Raw genomic sequence first — 25,222 nt, forward strand, 5'->3', positions numbered from 1 at the left:
CAAGTGTGATGTTCCTCCCACATCTCCAGAGCACTTTCTCAGATGACACCACATTTTGTCATGTGATTGTAGGATGTTATATAGTCTCCTAATTAATGTGAAAGGCACTGACGTTGCCTAATTCATTTCTGGGTATCATACAGATTACAGTACTGGGCAAAGAGTAAATACCTGGGGAATGCCTGTTGAATACAATGATAATTCCAAAGCTTAGCTTTTCATCCTGCCCTTTAGGGCTCTGCTCCAACCTTTCCCTTTAATCAGTGATTGAAATTTTCTCCTAGATCCTCATGGGTAGCTCTCAAACTCTCCATAAACCATGTAGGCTCAGCCTCTTGGATTCCAGATATTACGCATTGGGCAGCCATGGTCTGGAATCGTAATTGCTACCTCTACCTGTCTCATCGACCACCATGACCAATAGTCAATCACATTTGGCCAGAACAAATTTTTTCCAAAGTGTGGTCCACAGATCACTGGTAGTCCCTGATGGAGTATCAAGGAGTCCAGAAAAGGAAAGAGTAATAAATAATTATTTTGTTGACTTGCATTTAATGAATCTGAATTGTAAAACTATAATATTCACAGGAATCCAATATGCTCTTAATATGAATCATCACATTCTTAAAGATTGCATATGTACCAACAAACCTATGTTGATTGGTGTTGTTTATCCAATGTTCAGTAACATTGCCATTACGCTCACAGTATTTTCATGTCATTAGTATGTTTTTTTTTCCTACTGCTGCTAAACCTACATTTTTTTATCATTACTATATTACACTATTTCTTCAGTTCACCAAAATAGATCAGTGATTTGAATATGATTCTTTGAAAGTAGAAAAAATAGTAATAAAGATAATCCCATAAATACCACTTCAGATTAATATTACAAATGTAAACGTTACTGAAAACAATTCCAGTATAAATATTGGAAATGAATCTATATACAATGGGATGAATGTGATTATTTTGTACAAGCAGTTGAAAAAGAAAATTTGGAATGCTATGATGATGATGATATAATTTTTTAAATTATATTTTATGGATTGGTGATCCATTCGCCTGTAATTCCCAGTATGTTCTCTGTAGTGAAATGTTGTCAGATAGTGGCATGAAGCTCTCAGACTTTCAGCATCCTTTTCAAACATAGTATAGTGAACTTTTTAGTAAATCAATGAAGTTTTTTTTTCCTGAATAATCACAAAATAGTGCCATATGAAAATCCTAATTTTGATACTAAAGGCAATGAGAGTCTAAAATTTTAAAGCACCTTTCTAAAGTTGTACATCTTTTAATAAAAAACAGACACAAGTTCACTCTTGGATAGAAGTTTGTAAATCAAGCCACAAAGTTTATTACAAACATTTATTTTATAAAAGTTTATCAAATGTCAAGAATATGTCAAGACTTCATAAAAATATCATCTATGGTGGAAGTGGCTCAGTTTCCAAAAGTTTGACTCTTTTTTTCAGCACTTGATATTTCTCATCTTTAGGGGGAAAATGTTCTATAGTTTGGGCTATATTTTAAAGATGCATTCAAATCCTGCAACAAAACGTAAAGAAATACTTTCCAGGATCAGTGCAAGAGAGGATTAGAAACACATTTGCCTCTTTTCTCCCAAGTTGAAACATTTAAACCTCCTCCCTTCTAGGTGTGAAATAGTCATCAGTCCAATGTGATGGAGGGCTGAAGGCAGCCTTTAGTGAGAAATCTCTCCATAGTGTCAGCTCTGTGTTCAATCCTGACGCACAGAACTAGGCAGAAGCAAGACAGCAGAATGGTTAGGACCATCGACACTGAAGCTAGACTGCTTGGGTTAGAAGGTAGTCAACCACTTATGTAACCCAGTTTCCTCATCTGTAAAATAGCGATACTAATAGTACTTGTCACACAGGTTGTTGTGAATATGAAATGAGTTAATATACAGAAAGCACCTAGAAAATGCCTGACCCATAGGAAGCACTAGGTTTGCTAAAGCTTATCTGTAAAAGCCTGCCGATTCTTGCTGACGTTCCCAGTGACTTGCAATACTGGTTAAAACTTTTTACCTTCGCAGAAATAAAGAATAAGAAGGGAAACTGAATGCGGCTCTGACCTCTGGCTCAAGATTCCCATGGTGAAGCCAGCTATGGGTACAGACTGCAGCCAGCACAATGCCTCTCAATGACATAAAGGTTTTTTTTGTAAATTACATGTTAATGTTATTATTCAAATTTTAATGCAGTTTTTTTTAGCCTAAACACAGTGTCCATGTGTGGTCAGAAGCCCCACGAATCAATTTAATCATGCTGAAAATTTGCAGAACACTGGGCTGGACAGTGCCAACCAAGGCCATGAGGGACTCAGAATCCTACAGTCTGTGGAACTGTTGCATGATTAAGGGATATTCAAACTCTAAACAGACTTGGAGGCAATGCTGAGTTGTAATATCTTAAAGGGTGTCAAGTGTAAGAGATGAGACTTATTTCTTGAGGCCCTCAAGGACAGAACTGGGACTATTGGGTAACAGAATGAGGAAGCATTCCGGCTCAGTACGAGAACACTTTCTAGCAGTCAGCACTATCTGGAAATAAAAGGGACTACTTTTTTATCTGCCTGTCACTGAGGGCTGGATGCAGAGGTTTTGCAAGCCAGGCTTTCGTGGAAGGAGTTGAAGTTTGAGTTTGGACCTAGTTCCCTCACAGTCTAGCTGGACACATAGTCTCTCCAAGGAGAAAGACTTTTCTAGATTGTGCCTTCCGCTCCTACCATCCTGAGTCATGTTCCTCTTAATTTGTGTGTGAGATTAGAGGCAGAGCAGTGGCCTCAACATCAGGAGACCTGAGTTCTACTCAGTCACTCTCCGTGGGACCTTGGCTGTGAGGGTCAACTTGTCAACTGATTCGTAAAATCCCCGTCATGCTGGCCTCACGGGGGCTGTAGTGGTCACCCTGCTCATGACGGTGATGGCGGTGGTGGTGATCCCATCTGCTGTTGACATTACAAGTGTGCTGTCCCCACCACACGTTGTCTTCTTTAGAAGGACTGAAGGTGTTCTTAACAGTCAACCCCTTTCTTCTTTCAGGCCGCTGTGCTCGCTGTGGGGAAAATGTAGTAGGGGAAGGTACAGGATGCACTGCGATGGATCAGGTCTTCCACGTGGATTGTTTTACGTGCATCGTCTGTAACAACAGGCTCCGAGGGCAGCCCTTCTATGCGGTGGAGAAGAAAGCCTACTGTGAGCCCTGCTACATCGTAAGTTCAGATTTGGTCCTCAGGTACTTTACAAAGATGACTTCTTTGGCAAAATGCCAGTCACTCCAGCTCAGACGTAGCCGTCAGATCTTGGCTTCTCATCAGATTTCAAAATATGCGTGTGTGTAAATTGGTCTGTCTTAATTTTTATCCATATGCCCCCTGTTCATATGAGGTCAAAGGGTGCATTAGATGGGGCTACCATTCAGTTAGTGGTCTGCCAGGAAGATCATCACGCTGTGGCTTACAAGCATATATGTACAAGCTAACACGTTCCCCCTTAAAGCATCAGAAGGTTTCCCAAGTAGCAGAGTCACACCACTTCTTATTAGATCTCACTCCGTATTTGATGTCGTATTTGTAGAGGAACGTTGCAGGGCCTTGGGACTTGTGAGTGCTCTTTCAAACTCCTGGGTCCTTTGAATCACCTTTTTTCTACCCAGAATTTCTCTTACCTGTCATACCCAGCAGGTTTTCATGATGCAGTTAGAGAAACTATTATAGACTACCTTAAAGGGAAATAAATAGTCATGTTGACTGAGCTAATAATTGTCTCCTTTTTAAAATACACAACTATATTTTAATAACATAGCTGGGTGACTAAAAAATACTCATAGTCACATTATCTTAGCTGTTTGTCAGGCTACTTAAATCTACACGTTAAGCTATCTTAAGCTATCAAACTGCTCTGATAGAGCAGTTTGGTAAATGAGCATAAACTTTTTTAATCTAAAGTAAATTTCCTTGCTATCCTTCTACACGATTTTATCTCTCTGTTGAACACTTGTTAGTGGAAAAAGTTAGTGGAAAAAGTAGTTTTGCAAACCCACACAAGAGGCGTGATTTGGCCCTCAGCATCCCCAGCATTTCAACGTAAGAGAAACCTTGGGTGCGAGGTATTGGAAGTTATACACATAGCTTTGCAGAGCCCCGAGGTTCAAGTTTATTGCAGAAGTTGCTGGCCTCACTGGGATTTTCCTATAACCTGACAGCTCGAACTCATTGCAGCTCTGGAATCTGTAGCATAGATCTGAAATTTCTTCGAGATTAAGATCTTGCAGGATTGAATATTGTTTTGCATCTCTTAAGTTCAATTTTATTTCATTTTCCTCCCCAAGGGCAACTTGGTCACATATAATATCACTATAGTGCCACACAATGTTGGAGCTGGAAAAAAAAAACTTAAGGTCATTTGTCTAACTCCTCTCTTTAGAAGTGAGAATACAGGGACTTCCCTGGTGGCACAGTGGTTAAGAATCCGCCTGCCAGTGCAGGAGACACGGGTTCGAGCCCTGGTCCGGGAAGATCCCACATGCCGCAGAGCAACTAAGCCCGTGCGCCACAACTACTGAGCCTGTGCTCTAGAGCCCGCAAGCCACAACTGCTGAGTCCGTGAGCCACAACTGCTGAGCCCACGTGCCACAACTGCTGAAGCCTGCGTGCCTGGAGCCCATGCTCCTCAACAAGAAAAGCCACCACAATGAGAAGCCCACACACCGCAATGAAGAGTAGCCCCCGCTCACCGCAACTAGAGAAAGCCTGCATGCAGCAACAAAGACCCAATGCAGGCAAAAATGAATAAATAAATAAATAAATTTATTTAAAAAAAAGTGAGAATACACAGAGAGGAAGGAAATGACTTATTTTATCAGTGTCAAAGCCAGGATTAAATTCAGTTGTTCACACTAGTCTCGTATTTGTTGCAGACACCACAAGGCTTTAGTTCTCCAGAACATAAACATACCACAAGGCTTTAGTTTCTCCAGAACATAAACACAGACACAGTGATATCCCGTTGCTTTGGAAGGGACAATTACATATCAGGAAAAGTCTAGTGAACAAAAGTTTGCCTCTTTAGGAAATAAAAATGTTCCAAATATCACTCTTAGAAATCTTCACTGAATGAGAAAATTGCAAAGTTCCCTGCCTTTGTAACAGACTGTGTGGACTGTCATTCACACTGATCTAGGACCAGAGTGAAATTATTTATTGCAGTGATCTCAGCAGAGCCTCTAGAAGCACCTATGGCTGTTTGTCCATACACTAAGTGACCACAGAATACACTGTTTTTTGTAATTCTTGTGTCTATTTTTCACCCTTTTTTTCACTGCATTCTTGATTCTTGTTACTTGAATGATGCTCCTGTGGCTGCTTCCTTCAGTTTTCTTTCATCTCTTACGAGCGAGGAATCACATGAACAATACCGGGAAACACTATAACATGGCATGAAGAACGTGGGTTTGATTTTGATTCCATCACTTAATACTTTTTCTTTTTTTTTTTTAAACATCTTTATTGGAGTATAATTGCTTTACAATGGTATGTTAGTTTCTGCTGTATAACAAAGGGAATCAGTTATACATATACATATGTTCCCATATCTCTTCCCCCTTGCGTCTCCTTCCCACCCTCCTTATCCCACCCCTCTAGGTGGTCACAAAGCACCGAGCTGACCTCCCTGTGCTATGCGGCTGCTTCCCACTAGCTATCTGTTTTATGTTTGGTAGTGTATATATGTCCACGCCACTCTCTCACTTTGTCCCAGCTTACCCTTCCCCCTCCCCATATCCTCAAGTCCATTCTCTAGTAGGTCTGCATCTTTATTCCTGTCTTGCCCCTAGGTTCTTCATGACCTTTTTTTTCTTAGATTCCATATATATGTGTTAGCATACAGTATTTGTTTTTCTCTTTCTGACTTACTTCACTCTGTATGACAGTCTCTAGGTCCATCCACCTCACTACAAATAACTCAATTTCGTTTCTTTTTATGGCTGAGTAATATTCCATTGTATATATGTGCCACATCTTCTTTATCCATTCATCTGTTGATGGACACTTAGGTTGCTTCCATGTCCTGGCTATTGTAAATAGAGCTGCAATGACCATTGTGGTACATGACATTTTTGAATTATACTTTTCTCAGGGTATATGCCCAGTAGAGGGATTGCTGGGTCATATGGTAGTTGTATTTTTAGTTTTTTAAGGAACCTCCATACTGTTCTCCATAGTGGCTGTATCAATTTACATTCCCACCAACAGTGCAAGAGGGTTCCCTTTTCTCCACATCCTCTCCAGCATTTATTGTTTGTAGATTTTTTGATGGTGGCCATTCTGACCATTGTGAGATGATATCTCATTGTAGTTTTGATTTGCGTTTCTCTAATGATTAATGATGTTGAGCATTCTTTCATGTGCTTGTTGACAATCTGTATATGTTCTTTGGAGAACTGTCTATTTAGGTCTTCTGCCCATTTTTGGATTGGGTTGTTTGTTTTTTTCATATTGAGCTGCATGAGCTGCTTGTAAATTTTGGAGATTAATCCTTTGTCAGTTGCTTCATTTGCAAATCTTTTCTCCCATTCTGAGGGTTGTCTTTTGGTCTTGTTTATGGTTTCCTTTGCTCTGCAAAAGCTTTGAAGTTTCATTAGGTCCCATTTGTTTATTGTTGTTTTTATTTCCATTTCTCTAGGAGGTGGGTCAAAAGGATCTTGTGTGATTTATGTCATAGAGTGTTCTGCCTGTGTTTTCCTCTAAGAGTTTGATGGTGTCTGGCCTTACATTTAGGTCTTTAATCCATTTTGAGTTTATTTTTGTGTATGGTGTTAGGGAGTGTTCTAATTTCATACCTTTACATGTAGCTGTCCAGTTTTCCCAGCACCACTTGTTGAAGAGGCTGTCTTTTCTCCACTGTATATTCTTGCCTCCTTTATCAAAGATATGGTGACCATATATGCATGGGTTTATCTCTGGGCTTTCTATCCTGTTCCATTGATCTATATTTCTGTTTTTGTGCCAGTACCATACTGTCTTGATTACTGTAACTTTGTAGAATAGTCTGAAGTCAGGGAGCCTGATTCCTCCACCTCCGTTTTTCTTTCTCAAGATTGCTTTGGCTATTCGGGGTCTTTTCCATTTCCATACAAATTGTGAAATTTTTTGTTCTACTTCTGTGAAAAATGACAGTGGTAGTTTGATAGGGATTGCATTGAATCTGTAGACTGCTTTGGGTAGTAGAGTCATTTTCACAGTGTTGATTCTTCCAATCCAACAACATGGTATATCTCTCCATCTATTTGTATCATCTTTAATTTCTTTCATCAGGGTCTTATAATTTTCTGCATACAGGTCTTTTGTCTCCTTAGGTAGGTTTATTCCTAGATATTTTATTCTTTTTGTTGCAATGGTAAATGGGAGTGTTTTCTTAATTTCACTTTCAGATTTTTCATCTTTAGTGTATAGGAATGCAAGAGATTTCTGTGCATTCATTTTGTATCCTGCTACTTTACCAAATTCATTGATTAGCTCTAGTAGTTTTCTGGTAGCATCTTTAGGATTCTCTATGTATAGTATCATGTCATCTGCAAACAGTGACAGCTTTACTTCTTCTTTTCTGATTTGGATTCCTTTTATTTCTTTTTCTTCTCTGATTGCTGTGGCTAAAACTTGCAAAACTATGTTGAATAATAGTGGTGAGAGTGAGCAACCTTTTCTTGTTCCTGATCTTAGTGGAAATGGTTTCAGTTTTTCTCCATTGAGGACAATGTTGGCTGTGGGTTTGTCATATATGGCCTTTATTATGTTGAGGAAAGTTCCCTCTATACCTACTTTCTCCAAGGTTTTTATCATAAATGGGTGTTGAATTTTGTCGAAAGCTTTCTCTGCATCTATTGAGATGATCATATGGTTTTTCTCCTTCCGTTTGTTAATATGATGTATCACATTCATTGATTTGCATATATTGAAGAATCCTTGCATTACTGGGATAAACCCCACTTGATCATGGTGCATGATCCTTTTAATGTGCTGTTGGATTCTGTTTGCTAGTATTTTGTTGAGGATTTTTGCATCCATGTTCATCAGTGATATTGGCCTGTAGTTTTCTTTCTTTGTGACATCTTTGTCTGGTTTTGGTATCAGGGTGATGGTGGCCTCGTAGAATGAGTTTGGGAGTGTTCCTCCCTCTGCTATATTTTGGAAGAGTTTGAGAAGGATAGGTGTTAGCTCTTCTCTAAATGTTTGATAGAATTCGCCTGTGAAGCCATCTGGTCCTGGGCTTTTGTTTGTTGGAAGATTTTTAATCACAGTTTCAATTTCAGTGCTTGTGATTGGTCTGTTCATATTTTCTATTTCTTCCTGGTTCAGTCTCAGAAGGTTGTGCATTTCTAAGAATTTGTCCATTTTTTCCAGGTTGTCCATTTTATTGGCATAGAGTTGCTTGTAGTAATCTCTCATGATCCTTTGTATTTCTGCAGTGTCCGTTGTTACTTCTCCTTTTTCATTTCTAATTCTATTGATTTGAGCCTTCTCCCTTTTTTTCTTGATGAGTCTGGCTAATGGTTTATCAATTTTGTTTATCTTCTCAAAGAACCAGCTTTTTTTTTTTTTTTTAAAAGGAATTCCTTTATTTTTATTATTTATTTATTTATTTATTTATTTTTGGCTGTGTTGGGTCTTCGTTTCTGTGCAAGGGCTTTCTCTAGTTGCGGCAAGTGGGGGCCACTCTTCATCGCGGTGCGTGGGCCTCTCACTATCGCGGCCTCTCTTGTTGCGGAGCACAAGCTCCAGATGCGCAGGCTCAGTAGTTGTGGCTCACGGGCCCAGTTGCTCCTTGGCATGTGGGATCTTCCCAGACCAGGGCTCGAACCCGTGTCCCCTGCATTAGCAGGCAGATTCTCAACCACTGCGCCACCAGGGAAGCCCGTGAACCAGCTTTTAGTTTTATTGATCTTTGCTATCATTTCCTTCATTTCTTTTTCATTTATTTCTGATCTGATCTTTATGATTTCTTTCCTTCTGCTAAATTTGAGTTTTTTTTGTTCTTCTTTCTCTAAATGCTTTAGGTGTAAGGTTAGGTTGTTTATTTGAGATGTTTCTTGTTTCTTAAGGTAGGATTGTATTGCTATAAACTTCCCTCTTAGAACTGCTTTTGCTACATCCCATAGGCTTTGGGTCATCGTGTTTTCATTGTCATTTGTTTCTAGGTATTTTTTGATTTCCTCTTTGATTTCTTCAGTGATCTCTTGGTTATTAAGTAGTGTATTGTTTAGCCTCCATGTGTTTGTATTTTTTACAGATTTTTTCCTGTAATTGATATCTAGTCTTATAGCGTTGTGGTTGGAAAAGATACTTGATATGATTTAAATTTTCTTAAATTTACCAAGGCTTGATTTGTGACCCAATATATGATCTCTCCTGGAGAATGTTCCATGAGCACTTGAGGAGAATGTGTATTCTCTTGTTTTTGGATGGAATGTCTTATAAATATTAATTAAGTCCATCTTGTTTAATGTATCATTTAAAGCTTGTGTTTCCTTATTTATTTTCATTTTGGATGATCTGTCCATTGGTGAAAGTGGGGTGTTAAAGTCCCCTACTATGATTGTGTTACTGTCGATTTCCCCTTTTATGGCTGTTAGTATTTGCCTTATGTATTGAGGTGCTCCTATGTTGGGTGCATAAATATTTACAACTGTTATATCTTCTTCTTGGGTCGATCCCTTGATCATTATGTAGTGTCCTTCTTTGTCTCTTGTAATAGTCTTTATTTTAAAGTCTATTTTGTCTGATATGAGAATTGCTACTCCAGCTTTCTTTTGATTTCCATTTGCATGGAATATCTTTTTCCATCCCCTCACTTTCAGTCTGTATGTGTCCCTAGGTCTGAAGTGGGTCTCTTGTAGACAGCATATATACGGGTCTTGTTTTGGTATCCATTCAGCCAGTCTATGTCTTTTGGTTGGAGCATTTAATCCATTTACATTTAAGGTAATTATCAATATGTATGTTCCTATTCCCATTTTCTTAATTGTTTTGGGTTTGTTATTGGAGGTCTTTTCCTTCTCTTGTGTTTCCTGCCCAGAGAAGTTCCTTTAGCATTTGTTGTAAAGCTGGTTTGGTGGTGCTGAATTCTCTTAGCTTTTGCTTGTCTGTAAAGGTTTTAATTTCTCCATCAAATCTGAATGAGATCCTTGCTGGGTAGAATAATCTTGGTTGTAGGTTTTTCTCCTTCATCACTTTAAATATGTTCTACCACTCCCTTCTGGCTTGCAGAGTTTCTGCTGAAAGATCAGCTGTTAACCTTTTGGGGATTCCCTTGTGTGTTATTTGTTGCTTTTCCCTTGCTGCTTTTAATATTTTTTCTTTTTATTTAGTTTTTGATAGTTTGATTAATATGTGTCTTGGCGTGTTTCTCCTTGGATTTATCCTGTATGCGACTCTCTGTGCTTCCTGGACCTGATTAACTGTTTCCTTTCCCATATTAGGGAAGTTTTCAACTATAATCTCTTCAAATATTTTCTCAGTCCCCTTCTTTTTCTCTTCTTCTTCTGGGACCCCTATAATTCGAATGTTGGTGCGTTTAATGTTGTCCCAGAGGTCTCTGAGACTGTCCTCAGTTCTTTTCATTCTTTTTTCTTTCTTCTGCTCTGCAGTAGTTATTTCCACTATTTTATCTTCCAGGTCACTTATCCGTTCTTCTGCCTCAGTTATTCTGCTATTGATCCCTTCTAGAGAATTTTTAATTTCATTTATTGTGTTGTTCATCATTGTTTGTTTGCTTTTTAGTTCTTCTAGGTCCTTGTTAAACATTTCTTGTATTTTCTCTATTCTATTTCCAAGATTTTGGATCATGTTTACTATCATTATTCTGAATTCTTTTTCAGGTAGACTTCCTATTTCCTCTTCATTTGTTAGGTCTGGTGGGTTTTTGCTTTGCTCCTTCATCTGCTGTGTGTTTTTCTGTCTTCTCATTTTGCTTAACTTACTGTGTTTGGGGTCTCCTTTTCGCAGGCTGCAGGTTCGTGGTTCCCGTTGTTTTTGGTGTCTCTCTGCAGTGGCTAAGGTTGGTTCAGTGGGTTGTGTAGGCTTCCTGGTGGAGGGGACTAGTGCCTGTGTTCTGGTGGATGAGGCTGGATCTTGTCTTTCTGGTGGGCGGGTCCATGTCTGGTGGTGTGTTTTGAGGTGTCTGTGGCCTTATTATGATTTTAGGCAGCCTCTCTGCTAATGGATGGGGTTGTGTTCCTGTCTTGCTATTTGTTTGGCATAGGGTGTCCAGCACTGTAGCTTGCTGGTCGTTGAGTGAAGCTGGGTCTTGGCATTGGGATGGAGATCTCTGGGAGATTTTCGCCGTTTGACATTACGTGGAGCTGGGTGGTCTCTTGTGGACCAGTGTCCTGAAGTTGGCTCTCCCACCTCAGAGGCACAGCCCTGATGCCTGGCTGGAGCACCAAGAGCCTTTCATCCTCACGGCTCAGAATAAAAGGGAGAAAAAATAGAAAGAAAGAAAGAAAAGAAAATAATATAAAAGAAAATAAAATAGTTATTAAAATAAAAGATAAATAATAATTATTAAGAAAAAAATTTTTTTAAGTAAAAAAAAAAAAAAAAAAACGGACGGACAGAACCCTAGGACAAATGGTAAAAGCAAAGCTATACAGAGAAAATCACACACAGAAGCATACACATACACACTCACAAAAAGAGAAACAGGAAAAATATATATATATCTTTGCTCCCAAAATCCACCTCCTAAATTTGGCATGATTCGTTGTCTATTCAGGTATTCCACAGATGCAGGTACGTCAAGTTGATTGTGGAGATTTAATCCGCTGCTCCTGAGGCTGCTGGGAGAAATTTCCCTTTCTCTTCTTTGTTCGCACAGCTCCCGGGGTTCAGCTTTGGATTTGGACCCACCTCTGCGTGTAGGTCGCCTGAGGGCGTCTGTTCTTCGCTCAGACAGGACGGGGTTAAAGGAGCAGCTGATTCGGGGGCTCTGGCTCACTCAGGCCAGGGGGAGGGAAGGGTACGGATGCAGAGCGAGCCTGCAGTGTCAGAGGCCGGCGTGATGTTGCACCAGCCTGAGGCGCGCCACATCACTTAATACTTTGACTTCTTGGGAAAGTTCCTTGATCTTTCTAAGCCTCAGTTTCCTCATATATATAATGGTGATGATTGCTGGATTCTCCCCAGACTTGCAAATATGAAATGAGGCAGTCCTTGTAAAGCACACTTGTCTGGCTCAGGGAAGGCTAGTGGAATGAATGTTATTCTGAGATTAATTTTGATAAGATTTCTGGCCTATTTAGCGTTTCTGAAAGTGAGCACCTTACATGTGTAGTGAGATGCATCGGGCTTGGGAAATCTCAGACTTAACCCCTCTCTCATTTTTAAATGCTTTGCTTGCTCTTCTGAGGGTATAGTAAAACTTAAGAAAGTCTAAGCTGGCTAATTAAGAGCTTCTACAGTGGTGGACTGAGGTTTCCATCTCCATTCCAGGCGTAGCAGCTCAGTGATTCTTTAGAATGTGTTTCCTTAGGCCTTGGTTGCCTGTTACTATACTATGCTGGTGACAAGGAGCACTATCTGGGTGATATTTAATCACATCCTTGGAAGAAGTGGGTGAATTCAAATAATGGAAATTCTTACCATCCTTTTTGACTTCACTCCCTCTGAAGAAACTTTAATCACGATTTTTCTTTAATGAGATCTATCCGTGGTGACTCTAAATGTAATTTAATTCTTATCAGAATTCAGTTAAGCTTTACTGAAAGACCTTTCCTTGTTTGATATTGATTTCAGAGTTCAGCACAGCCCTCAAGCCCTCAGATGGATGTTTTAGCATTTTAAGTTCTTCTGAACTTTCCTAAGTCCAATAAGCTGCCACACGAAAAATGTAAAGAGTTCTCTTTTGGGGGAGGTTGGGGAAGCTGGGAGAATAAAATGAAATAAGTTTGTTTTGAAGATAGAGTTTGTTTAAGGAGGACCCTAGGGCTGTATGTATGTCTCTTGGAAACAAAGCCCTTAGAACAGAGCAATGTCATTCATTCAAACTGCCTCTTGTTCCATTAGTGGAAACAAGATGTCTGAAAGACATCCTGTACAAAACAGAGAAAACCTAAGCCCTGGGCTCAGTGTGTGCCTTTTTTTTTTTTTTTTTTTTTGGTTGATGGAATCAGAATATTGAAGATAGTGGTTTAGGTAGTTAATTATTTCTGTGTAAGGACCACCCTGTTTGATGCTCTGAGTTCAGGAAGGAGACCAGTCTAATATAAATTTAATTTATTCTTGCCTGTGTTGGTTACTGATCAACTTAAGATCATATTTAAATTAAACATTTACATAATTTGGAGAGAGGCTATACCAGTTATGGCTTTATCTTTGATTTAATGATTATTCATATTTTCCTATGATCTCTTGAATCCTTAATCCTTACATGTACATAGCTGTAATCAAACAAATTTGGATTTAGTAAGGCATTGTAATTCTCTTTAATCATTTTATACATGCTTTCCTTTGTATTTTCTATTGATTGACTTAATGTAAATATGTATATAGCTTTCCATTGTTAATAATTTCCATTTTAGCTTTTTATATGTTTAGTTTTACATTATGTTTACACACCACATTTTAAAGCCATTGGCCACTAGGAAGATATTGGGTATTTTCCAAACTTTTAGTATTGTACATAACATGCATATAAATAACTGAGTAAAAATTTTTATGTTATTTTATTTTGAATTATGTTCTTAACATAAGTCCTTTGATTTATGTTACCAAGTTTACTTTATGGCAATTGGAGAACTTTTACTGGATTTACTTAAAAAGATTTTTCCAATTTTCAGAACCATGAGCAATAATGAGACCAAATGTTAAACTATAACCTATCCACTACTGAAGAGGTTTGTTTACATTTATTTTGAACCAATTTCTAATAGATGCATTATGTAATAGTTTTTAATTTGAGTTTTTATGATTAGAAAATCAATGAGAAGCTTTTCTACTTTTATGATAGATCTCTTAAAAGCTTAGTTTTGATTATTCTTATGGATTTGGATAAATGAACAAATTAAAATTAGGAGCACTAAGCTTCCTTGGGAAGGAAAGTGATGTAAATAGAATACATTGGTTCTAGTCCTTGCTCTCCTGGTGTGATGTTAGATCAGTCATTTAATTTCTGAGTACCAGTATCCTCATTTATTAAAGGGAGATATTAACTTCTTCCTTGTCTTCAAAGGGAAGGAATGAACAAGTGTCAGACTTTGTACATCATGAAGAAATTGTTTACTTATATAAGGGCTTAATCTGATTAATAACATTATTATCATTGCTTTTTCCCTTAGCTTAATCTGATAGAATTTAGAAATGCTCTACCTCTGGGGTAATTTCATAGCTGCAGTTGCTATGGAAATACTGAAATAAATAGATGCCATAGAAAGAATATGAGGGCATATATGAGAAGAAGAGGTTCATGTGTTGCTCAAGAAGATTCTTGTGTTGGTAAAGGCAGCAACCATGCCTCCCACTTATGTGTCCTTCTGCCCTTAATGAGACAGGTTTACTCATAAGTACAGATTTACAAAAGAATTGCTGTGTTCTTAGCATTGCCAAAGAGTCTGGGCCTAGAGACACAGTGCATCAGAGATTCTCAGAAAGTCTGTTTATGAAATGGCAGCCAAGGATCTTCCCCTAAACCAGGGCTCTTACTCAGAGTGGGTGAAATCCAACTCCTGACTCTCCAGCAGTGGAAGTTGGTACAAACATTTTTATTACAGTTACAATCCAAGCGATTAAAAGACCTCAGGAAATAGGAGACCAACTCCACAGGAGACTAAACACTTGAAGTTTCCTGAATTTGACGCATTGGTGGCCAACACACTAACAGCCATTTGCTCCCTCTGTCACTAAATGGCTACAGTCAAAACATTCTAACTTTTCAAGCTACATTAGGAGGTAGGTTTTGTACCTCTGCAGGAAAGTTTTCCTTTTATATGCTCAATTCCTCCTAATAAAATGTTTTAAAAGCAGTTATGGCCAGTGCTTTATGTGGATATTAGGAAAGGACTTGAGAGTTTGGACTAAACTTGAAAAATTCACATGAACTTCCCTCCTCCTCTTTTCTTAATTGCCCACCTCTGCTCTCTCATTTCCAAGGAGTGTTTCTCTCTCTCTCACACACACACGTGGGTGCACACACACACACACTTTCTTCTTAATGTTACGTCATCATCCCACAAGCACTCACCCAGGAAGGAGAAAAGTGCTTCAAGCGAGAAGAGAATTTGTCAAGTATGCTCTTGAGAGATTTAACCATGCTAACTACTATGAATAATTATCTCTTCCATTTGTACAGCCCCTTATTTTACAGTGCTCCTGAGCCTGTATTACTGTACCTTGCCATACCTATTAGAATCTTGTGAAACAGACAAGGGGAAGATTATTAGTCCCATTTACAGTGGCTTTGATATTTTCAAAGTAAAAGACAAAAATGAAGACTAGGGAACAGATTTAACTTGCACTTTATGGCTGGATCCATACTGCCACCCTGAAACTAGTGTTCAGCTTCCTAAAAATGTGCAGATACTGACAGCCCCTGGGATTATAGCCTTCGATTCCCACGATTTTCATTGATGACCACGTGAGTCATGCCTTCCAGTATTACAGAACCTGAAAGGCTGAACTTGTATCAAAGTAAAACCATAGCCCCATCTTTTCTTGAGCATTTAATTTTTGCTGTCTTTGAAAAGCCTCAGGTTTTAAGACAAAAGCCTCTTTTTATGGTTAAAAATAATATAGGAATAACTAACATTTTTTGTGGTGCTTTAACTTTTACAAAGCACTTTTCTTTTATCTCATGTCATTCTCTCATGATCTTAGAAAATAGGTACAGTTATTATCGCCTTCATTTCCAATAGTAAGAAACTGAGTTTTAGAAAAAATCAGCTTGCTCAGTTCCACAGAGCATGAGTGTCAGATCCAGGACTTGACCCTGGCTTTTGATTCTCAAGTCCAGCTCTTTCCACATATCCAGCAAATCACTGAAGATCTCATTTGTTATTACTAGATTTCTTTTTTCCTATTAATTTTTTCTCTATTACCATATTGAGCTCAGCATATTTTTTCTTATGGTAGTAACTCTTTTTTAAAAAAAACAATGAAAACTCAGTTTTTAATTATTACATGCTTATTAGAGAAAAATTGGAAAATATTTTAAAAGGTATGTAGCTCTCCCGTCTAAATATTATAACAGTTTACTCTTTACCACATATTCCTTTTCTATTTCAGTGTACCTCTGTATGGATATATGCTTATAAATGTAACCACACATCTGTATAAATGTTTACACATATACACAAACACAATGAGGTCATGCTATTCATATGAATTAATAACTTGTTTTTCTTACTTAATAGTATACCAAACTTTGCCTTCTACAGAAATAGTTTCTTTTAAATATTCCATGGACACTCAAAAAGAATGTGTATTATGTACATGCCCTTTCTGAAAAAGTGACTCAAAGAAATATTCCAGCAGACAAATAAATTAATCAAAAAGTGTGTGGGAAATCCAGAGCAAATAAATTGGTGATAAGCCATGAACCAATAAAACTAATAGGTAAAAATAAGGAGATATGGGGATATATGTATACATATAGCTGATTCACTTTGTTATACAGCAGAAACTAACACAACATTGTAAAGCAATTATACTCCAATAAAGATGTTAAATAAATAAATAAAGAGATAGGAAAAGATGTAATGGCAAATTCAGACCAAAAGAAAATAATATTAATTACCTACTAACTATAATAATAAAAGCAGACAGGGATTCCCTGGTGGCCAGTGATTAAGAATCCATGCTTCCACTTCAGGGGGCCCGGGTTCAAACCCTGGTGGGGGAACTAAGATCCCACAAGCCACGCAGCACAGCCAAATAAAAAAAAAAGAGAGAGAGAATAAAAAATAGCAGACAAAATACAATATAGGACAAAACTATCAAGCCAAAGAACATTATTTTATTGATACATGTCACAGTTTCCAAAGAACAGCTCTGAGTCTTTCTTCATTAAATAGCATTATGTTGAAATATATGATATAAAAATATTGATGAAATATGAAATGAAAATGGTAAAACCATAGTCTTTATAAAACTGTAACACATTTCTTGCAGTCTCTGACAAACCAATTATAGAAGTTGAATAATATGATTAATATGATTAATATAATCTCTTTGGTCCATACAACCAAAGAGATTATATCTTTCCAAATCTTTGTGGAAGATTTAGAAAAGCATCATAATATAGTCTGAAAGGAAAATGTAGACAGTTCCTACTTTGGCAGGCAGAGTTGTACATATGTTATAGTAAGACAAGAAATCTATAAAAGGATAAACAAACACACTCTTGGGTTAAAAAATTCTTAGAAAGTAGTGATAATGATAACACCGTATGACAGGAAGATGAGATGCAGCCAAACTTGAGTTCCAAGTAAAGTTAGAATCATTAGTTGCAACCAGAGTGCAAATATATGAACCTAAAAAGCTAGAAAAGGACAACAAAATCAACCCAAAGGGAGAAGGGATTAGTTTAAAATAAAGGCAGTTATCGACACGTTGAAAAATACTGAATTTTCAGGTCCAGGAGGTGATTCTTTGAAAAGCACAATAAAATAAACATCCAGTGAAGATAATCAAGAAAAAAAGGGAGAAACAAAATTTACAGAAAATTAGGAATGAAAAAAGAAGCTTTTAGCATAAGTATAGAAGACATATAAAAATTATTGCACTTAAAATTTTATGTAAAAAAAGGCTATTTTCTGTGCAAATCTAAATACAGGGGAAGAAAAGTTAAATAACCTCATAAACATGGGTGAAATGCAGAGCTACCACCTGAGAAAGAACCAAGAAATTTCACTAACAGGATTTTTCAGATCTTTGAAGAAAAACTGATTCCTGTGCTATTTCAACTTTCAGAGCTTAGTAAGAGAAGATAAGCTTCCCAAATCATCTTGTAAAGCTAGCCTGACCCTGAATAATAATACATAACCTAGGTTGCCCCCCAAAGAACACTCTATGCTAATCAAACTTTCACAAATGCAGAAATCCTAAATGAAATATTAGCAAATGGAATGCCACATAATAAAACAACCCAGGTTATTCCATGATTCCAATGTTAGAATAGTATCAGGAATCTTTTAACATAATTCATTGTATTGATATATCAAATTTTAAAAAACTAGATAATCATCTCCATAGATGCCAAAAGGGTATTTAATGAAATTTGTCACACATTCTTGTTTAAAAACAAAAACAATTGCAGTAACTCAAAATGAGCTCTAAGTAAAATTGAAGAAAAAAGATGTATAATTTCAATAGGATAAAATAAACCAATAGTGAGCCTTCTTCCTAGATTTTCCTAGATATGCACAGAATCCCTCCTATTATATCAATATTATTCTTAACATTCTAGTCTTTGTAATGGAAATTTAGAAACAAAGGATAAATATATATTATATATATGACTTTTTCTTTGTTTTATGTATATTTCAATTGCATAATATTTCTAACACAGACAAAGATAAAAAGCATAATAAGATGAAATTCCATGTATCCATTATCCAATTTAAGAAATAAAATATTAGAAATTCAGTTGAAATCCCTTAGGTTCTTGTCCCTAATCACATTCTCAAGACTCCTGTACAGAGGTAGCTACTCTGCTAAATTTGTTTTTTTATCATATCCATGCATTTCTTTGTAGTTTTACTACATACCTCTAAAATATATACTTATACCTATAAATATATATAATATATAAAATATACATATAGTATTGTTTGTATATAGTGTTTCTTAATTTTAAATGAATGGCATTGTATCATGCCTATTTTTCTGAGATTTTTCACTCAAAATTATAAGACTAGGATGTATAAATGTTTACAGATGATAAGATTATTGTTTAAGAAAATCTGAGAAAACCTAAAGTATTAGAATAAGAAAAGTTTAGTAACCTACCAACATTAAAATTAGTAATTTAAGTTTAGAAAATATAACAGGAAAAAAAAATCCCTATACAGAAGTAACAAAAAGTATAAAACACCTAGGTAAACCTTTCAAAGTGTAAATGATCTAAGTGAAGAATGCTATAAAATTTTACAGGGATAATTAACTCATGAGCAAAATGATTTGGGGATTGAATATGCTTTGGAAAGCACCTCTCACTTTAACAGGCATTTATATCAGCACCCTGTAATTATACAACAGCACAGCTTTCAGTGGGAGAAGAATAGTTACTGCACTGTCCTCTGCTAATGGTTTTTATTTAGCCCTTTTCCCCAGATAGCCCCCAGTCCTTTGCTGATTTTGATTACTGCCCACCACATCCCTGCAGGCTTCAAGGCAGTCCTTGATAAGGGTAGTAAAGCTCACACCTGTAAGTAGACCTCCCGGAATAAGAAAGAGACCTAGCTGAACAAAACCTTTTCCTCCAGTGCCTATCCCAAACTATATTCATTTCTGTTGTCATAGAATTAGAATGCTTTTTAAGAGCCAGGAGGAACCTTAGAAATTCAATAACGTCATTTTCATAGCCAAGAAAACCTAAAGCCCAAGAAAGCTGACTGATTTGCCTGAGGTTATATGGTTTATTAATGTCAGGGGGAGGAATAGAAACCATGAGCCTTGATGATGCCTTCAAAGAACTGCTTTCTTTGTGACTGACATGAAGAGATTTAACCATATGTGGCTACAGGCCCCTGAGAAACATCCCTAGAAAATGTTGGTTGTGTAAATTTTGGCTGGAGAGTGTAGAAATAGGACAGCATTTGCTTCAGTCCCAACCAAGATGGAGCGTCTCAGATTTCCAGGTTAAATGCCTCTGAAACTTTATGCTAGAACCTTCCCACTGCCCTAGTTTGTTTATTTTTAAATCAAGCATGAACTCACCACTCGGTGTTTGCCAGAGTTTGGATGAACGTCAGCATCAGGCCACTGTAATAATGGTTTAAGATTATTTAATCCTATTACTTATATACTTCATTAGGCTGAGTGAATTGTTGGCAGTGGATCAGTAAACTTCCTACTTTAGAGATAAAAGGATGGAAAGAAAATAGGGAAGGAGTCTGGTCCTCGTTTTCTTTCATATTTATCTTATATCTCTTAAAGGATAAAGGAATGATAATTACCCAGCTACAGCTTGGAATCTGCGTTAGCAAGGTCTTCTGAACTGCTCCATACCCTCAGAAGAGAAAAATGAAATACATTTTCAATTGGCAGAAAAAGGATTTGTGCAGAGGGGGGAGAGAGAGAGAGAGAGAGAGAGAGAGTTTATGCTTTCAAATTGATCTTAAAAATAAACCTGAAAATAAGTTCAAGAGTCCTAGGTAAGATATCAGTCTTTCACTTAGGGGACCTGATGTGAAGCAGCAAATGAGAAAGAATATGGAATTTAAAGTCAGACCTCATTCACACCCAGCTTAGCCAGCTACTATGCTGCATTCACCTCATTTCTTTTAGCTTAAATTTCCTCACAAATAGAATGAAAGTGGTATTTCTTACCTCAGTGGCTAAGTGAGAGTTCAGAGAGGTTGACAGGGCTGAATAAAACTCAAGGTATGGGGGCTTTGAGCAGTAAATAACTGCACAGACGAAGCCTCAGGGACACACCTACAAAACCTGCAAAGGAGAAGTTTGCCTAACTCACATCACCAAAGGACGTTTATTCGCCAGCATTTCAGTTTCCGCAATGTTACCTGCACACTACTGGTTTGAGAGCTCCAAGAGTCTGAGGGGCAATGGCCAGTCACGAGACTGTGGAAACTTGGTTTCTCCAAACGTGTCAGAGGTCACCTGCTTTGGAATCACCCTGAAGTCCTCATTAAAAATAAAATTCTGGACCACTCCCCAGAATCCCTGCACAACCAGCCAGGAAATTAGCATCTTTTACGAGGCTCTTAGGAAGGATTCTTAGGCATGCTCAGGTTTGAGATCCACATACCTGTACCTCCAGCCCCAGTTTCTGTAAGAAGTAGTCTCCCAAATACTTCACTTTTACCCCCATCTCTCTCCTACACATTCCTTTCGAACACTTGACCAAACTGGACACTTCTCCCAGACATTGCTATCTTAGCCTTCTCTCTCTGTGCCCAGACTGCTGTCTGTCTTGTACCTTGCTTTGTCTCCATCATTTGAAAATCTGTGTCATCCAACCTTAAAAAGCTTTCCTGGAACTTCCCCAAATAGATGTGGCCTTTCCTGAACATGCAAGGCTTTTGTTTCTCCTGCTCTTATAGGATTTAACCCTCTACAATTGGTATTATAGTCATTTGAGACTCTGGCACATTTCCTTACTGATTTGAAATCCTTAGAGAGAGAGAGAGAGAGAGAGAGAGAGTGTGTGTGTGTGTGTGTGTGTGTGTGTGTGTGTGTGTATGTTAAGGTCAGGGGTTATCAGATTTTATTCATTTTTTTCTTTTCCTTAGTTCTTGTCCCAACATGTGAGCCTATGTCTGCTCTGATATTTATTTGGGATGAGAGGGGCTGGAGAGGGACTGGGTTTCCCTCTAGATCACAGTGTCTGCTGAGAGAGTCTTTGACCATTTGCCCTTTGCTATACCTTGGATTTGGAACTCTATGTGTGTATAAGAAGCAAAGAAGGGAACTTGGCTCCGGGAGCCTGGGAGCAGTCACTGTTGAAATGTAAATGTAAAAGATTGAAAGGAGGGATGTGAGAGTGAAGCCAGCTGTCTTGCTTCCAGCTGTAGAATCTTCATATGAGCTGCCGTACTCAAGGTCAAACACACAGGCCCGACTTACAGATGAAAATTGCCGGGGAGTTAGGGTGGAGGTTCTCTGATGTTCTGATGACTGTGAATGGGACATGGTAATTCTCTCCCACAGCCTGGCTTACTTAAAAAAAAAAAAAAAAAAATTTGCTTCCTGAACCTCTCTTTTGCTCACCTCCCTGCAGAGTCAGGGGATGCCAGGTGAGGTTAGCATCAGCTTTATAGCAAGGCAGGTACTCTTTTTGAGCCCTTCGTAGTGACAAGGGCCTGGTATATCTGGTATACCTGATAGGTCTTCAAAAAGTATTTTTTTAACTTGAAGATTATTTAATAATTCAGTCTCCTACATTTACAATATGGGAAAATAGGATGCCAGGAGAGGGGAGAAGACTTGCTTGGGATGTCATGAATGCATAGATGTACTGAGAACTCTAAGAAATCTGAAAATCACAAATGCACATATGTGATGAGTTTTTAAATGGTATCAGTTATTTTGGATCATAAACATCTTCCACAGAAGTTACTTTTACTTTATGGGCTCTTTTATAATGCTAAAAGTTATTTGAGGCAATTTATATCAATAAAGCCATTGGGACACATTAGTTAAAACTGAACCTTCTAAAATGTATCCCTAAAAAAGTGAAAATTTATATTTTTATTCTAGTTTAGACAAAAACTCTAAGTAAATTCTATTATAAAAGCATAACCAATAGACAAATAGTTTTTCCGTAAAGTAGATAGCACTGAATGTGCTGGGGCCTCAGAGGAAAGAACTAAGGGAAGGAAGTAGAGACATTTGGAGGAAAAAGGAGGAATTCAACAAGAACATCTTCATGGAGGAAGAGACCAGTACCAGTGTGTCACATGGTAAATCTTAGTTTCTTCTGATACCACATATTTATTCTTTTTCTACCCTGACAGGTGAATGAGAACTGTTACTATTCCTTTTTACAAATTAACAAAATCAAGGCTTAAAAAACCAAGGGCTTTGGAAAATGAGGAATTAGCATAGGATTAGAGCAGAACTTTGAGCTCCTGCGTTCTAAATCTTAGCCTCTACCTTTCTCTTAAATAAATTCAAGTTAACAGATGGCCTGTCATCAGATAGGTCTTTTTTTAATCAACAAGGCTTTTTTTTTTTCTTTTTTTTACAGCCCTCAGGTCCCAGTTTGGTTACCACTGTTTTGAAAATCCTTCCCTATGTCCTTCCAGCTGAAGATAAGCACTTCCTCCTCTGACTCCCCAGAGCTTTTATCTATACCTTTGTTTTAATCATTCACCTTTGTCTTAACCTTACATTAGGCAGACAGTCTCACCCACATGTATAGAGACTGTGAGCTCCTTAAGAAGCAGGCTCATTTTTTCCTGTTCTTCTTTGTGTCTCTTTCCTATTCATGCCCAAACCTTACTCCACATCTCCCAAAATAGTGCCCAAAGCAATACCTCTCACCCTGGGAGGTATTTAGTACTTATTTTTTTTTAAATGAATGACTTAGTCTGTTCAGGTTGTCATAACAAAATACCACAGACTGTGTGGCTTAAACAATAGAAATTTCTCACAGTTCTAGAGCCTGGAAATCGAAGATCAAAGTGCCAGCATGGTGGGTTTCTGGTGTGAGACCTCTTCCTGGCTTGTAGAAGGTCGACTTCTCACTATGCCCTCACATGACAGGGAGAAAGAAAGAGAGTGCAAGCTCTCTGGTTTCTGCTTTTATAAGGGCACTAATCCCATCATGAGGACCCCACCCTCTTACCTCATCTAAACCTAATTGTCTCCCAAACGCCCCATCTGCAAATACTATCACATTGTGAGTTAGGGCTTGGACATGAATTTTGGGAGGAAACAATTCAGTCCATAGCAATGAACTACATCTTTTGGCTATAGGTCTGTAAATGCATTATTGGTCCTGGTTGATGGAGTGGTGATTAGAATATCCTGTGTTTCTAGATATAGAAGCTACATACTGAGATATTTAACAGGTATTTGCGTATCCTGTTGCCTTTAAAGAATTTTGGTGGACCCTCAGTAGGGCCCTATTAATGTTTAAAACATCATATAGCCCATTTTCCTTTAAGGTTACACTTTTACCCACTAGATCTTACCTCATTTTTTAGACCAGAGAAAAGAGAAAAACTTGGTTCTTTGGAGAGTTGCTGTGCATTCCTATTAGATCATTAGGAAATTGGCACAAGTGGCAGGAAGCCAAACTGGCCTGTGTCTGGCCAGGCAGTGTCTGCAGGTCATTCCAGAAAAGCTGCCAGAATAACGATGTGTTCTCCAATAAAATGCTTTTTGTCAAAGTCTCTTTTGGAATTAACTCCTCAAGCATGGATCAATAAGCCTCACCAACTTGCCAATGTAATTAAGAGGTGGTAGGTTAAGCATTACTATTAATTAAGTTCAAAGTAAAATGAAATGAAGGTTGTTTTTGTGAAATTGTGCTGTCAGACTTTGCTCAAGAGTGTTTCTGAGTTTTTATGGAATAGAATCTAGGAGATGGAGGGAAGGATTACTGTCTCCATTGCCTTGGGAAAAGCAAGCATTTAAACATATGTCTCTTGAATATTTTTAACTGAAGAATAAACTATTTGCTGACTGTGAGACCCATCGAATGGACACCTTTTGTGTACAGAGGGCTGAGTTCAGTGCTATGGGGGATACGAGCAGCATGAGGTACAATCCCTGCTCTCATGGAGCCCTTAGTCAGAGAAGCAGCACCACACACATACACAAGTATAATATAAGGCAGAATCTGTCTGTGAGGGAGACTCAGGCAGTGATGAGAGCTCAGAAAAGGGGGGGTTTGGAGGGCACCAGTACCAAGAAAGACCTCCCAGATGATGCAGCATTTGAGCTAGGCCTTGAAAGTAGAGTTGGATATGATAGGGGGAAAAGAATGCACAAAAATAATTCCAATTTCTAAACATTTGTTTTTCATGTTGAACTCCTTTACAACTCCTGGGATAAAAGGAAAAGAAACCAACCTGTTGCTAAGTAAGGATTTGTTGAACATTCATGATATGTGTATTATTCTGCAGAGAAAGTGGGAGCAGAGGAAGTAAAGAATATCTTCTGGTTCATGGGTTTTTCTGCATACGCAACAAGATAGTCTCGGACTCATTACCTTCTTCTGATGGCGTCTTAATTGGATTTATTACAAAGGCCAAGTTCCTTTGTCCTGAGACCACCAGTAACAGCAACCAATGGAAAAGCCATGTTGATGCTGTTCTTCCTTTTCAGAAAAAGTGGGTACTTAAAAGCTATGAAAAAGTGCTACTATACCTTTAGACGGTTTAAGTCCATTTTGCTAGTAGAATTGAGTGGAAGTCAATATTGAGGCCATTGAAACCTGAAAGGACCTTGAAAACTCTCTAACCAAGCCCCGCTTTTTGCATATTAGTAAACTGAAGCCCAGAATACAGTTTTTCTA

General features: G+C 37.9%; 1 protein-coding gene across 8 annotated transcripts in view; it reads left to right on the forward strand.

The window, feature by feature from the left end:
• LOC118894686 (LIM domain containing preferred translocation partner in lipoma) overlaps positions 1-25,222 on the forward strand; it is a 697,996-nt gene that overhangs the window by 575,080 nt on the left and 97,694 nt on the right. For all 8 annotated transcript variants that reach the window (XM_036851114.1, XM_036851111.1, XM_036851112.1 and 5 more), the window contains one exon: positions 3,071-3,240. In XM_036851114.1, the coding sequence (XP_036707009.1) occupies positions 3,071-3,240 (170 nt within the window). The remainder of the gene's footprint in view (positions 1-3,070; positions 3,241-25,222) is intronic.

The sequence above is a fragment of the Balaenoptera musculus genome, chromosome 4 (genome assembly GCF_009873245.2).
Source record: "Balaenoptera musculus isolate JJ_BM4_2016_0621 chromosome 4, mBalMus1.pri.v3, whole genome shotgun sequence".
Lineage (NCBI taxonomy): Eukaryota > Metazoa > Chordata > Mammalia > Artiodactyla > Balaenopteridae > Balaenoptera > Balaenoptera musculus.